The sequence below is a fragment of the Sinocyclocheilus grahami genome, unplaced genomic scaffold (assembly GCF_001515645.1).
Source record: "Sinocyclocheilus grahami isolate Dianchi unplaced genomic scaffold, SAMN03320097.WGS_v1.1 scaffold1988.1, whole genome shotgun sequence".
Taxonomy (NCBI): Eukaryota; Metazoa; Chordata; class Actinopteri; order Cypriniformes; family Cyprinidae; genus Sinocyclocheilus; species Sinocyclocheilus grahami.
Window position 1 is genome coordinate 82,342 of NW_015507167.1, and position 1,456 is coordinate 83,797.

General features: G+C 35.2%; 1 protein-coding gene across 1 annotated transcript in view; it reads left to right on the forward strand.

The window, feature by feature from the left end:
* The window catches only part of LOC107573634 (ral guanine nucleotide dissociation stimulator-like), a 41,207-nt gene that overhangs the window by 38,228 nt on the left and 1,523 nt on the right, over nucleotides 1-1,456 (forward strand). The window contains exon 12 of the mRNA XM_016260075.1: nucleotides 92-257. Within this exon, the coding sequence (XP_016115561.1) occupies nucleotides 92-257 (166 nt within the window). The remainder of the gene's footprint in view (nucleotides 1-91; nucleotides 258-1,456) is intronic.

Consider the following 1,456-nt stretch of genomic DNA (forward strand, 5'->3'; position numbering starts at 1 on the left):
GATTCTGGAATTGGAATTGATTTTTTGATTCCCAACCCTAGCTGTTACCTGTTGCCAGATTTTAAGAGTTTTGCAAATGTGACCATTGTAGTCACAGTCGGGACTCCTGCCGTGTGTGTGTGTGTGTGTGTGTGTGTTTCAGGTCACCAGTCAGGATAAGACTCCTGCAGTCGTGAGGAAAGCCATGATCAAACACAACCTGGACCGCGAGCGAGCCGACGATTATGAGCTGGTTCAGAAAATCAGTGAGGAAAAGGGTCAGTCATAAAGTCCCTAAGAATATGGCATAAAACAGCTGAAACATAACCTAAACATGCCTCTGCTGATATCTGCCGCCTCGTCTGGCCGATGAGCTCAGTTTTGTCAGATGTTTGGTTGAAAGAAGTTGAAAGTGTGGGGCCTTATGAAATCCAAATTCCATTAGATTTTTTACCAAATTCCGTTTTTTCCGTTTACATTTTTCTGGACTCATTTTAATGGTTAAATTAAAAAACAAGCAAAAAGCATGTAAAATTATGAAATGTATACAATTTCACATCAATTTATTAAAAGTTTAACAAAAATGCCATGTTCAGGGCGATGTTCCCTCTAATGTTTTTCTTGCTGAGCAAAACTTTTCTCTGGTGGGCGGACATTTCTGAGCAAAAAAGACCAGTGAAACTTTTAATTTGTTATTTATGTTTGATGCAACTACATGATGCACATTTTAGGTTAACTGAGAAAACTTTTTTTTTTTACAATGCTCTGTTACTTACAAAGAAATTCTATTAAAAATCATTTTAAAAAGTCTCACACAGAACAGTTTAATTCTTTATAGTAATATGATATAAAAATAAAGCAGTTATTGCTCATGAATTCCCTTTTGGAGGTCAATTAATTATTAGGCTTATAATATAATATAATAATATTAAAACAAAAACAAATATTTTCAATAAATGTTCAAAAACGTATTTTTTTCTGGTTATCAAATTAACATTAATTTCATTTATCTTTTAATTATTGAAAATTAAACAAATTTAATTTTTTTTGGCAAACAAAGGGGATTTACTATTAAAAGGAAGAAATGTCATGATTTTAGTTTGAATACGTTTGAATAATTTTAGTAGTAGTATGTACGTTCTACTGAACAATAGTAATATATTTCTGTCTTCAAGTTAAACCAAACACTTTTATTTTGACGGGTTGCTGTGAATACCGTTACATTTCTGTGTGTGTGATATGAGGCTAGTTTGACTCAGATGAAACGCTCATGAAGTGACTCTCAGAGCAGTTCTGGAGATTGTTCATGTGTTTATGTCCTCATTAGTGAGACGACAGACGCTGTAATCACCGCGAGCATCACACGCTTCAGTGTGTGTGTGTGCGTGTAGTAAACAAACCACGCGTCTGCGCCATTCACACACACACACACACACAGTCACACACACACACACACTCACTCACACACACACACACA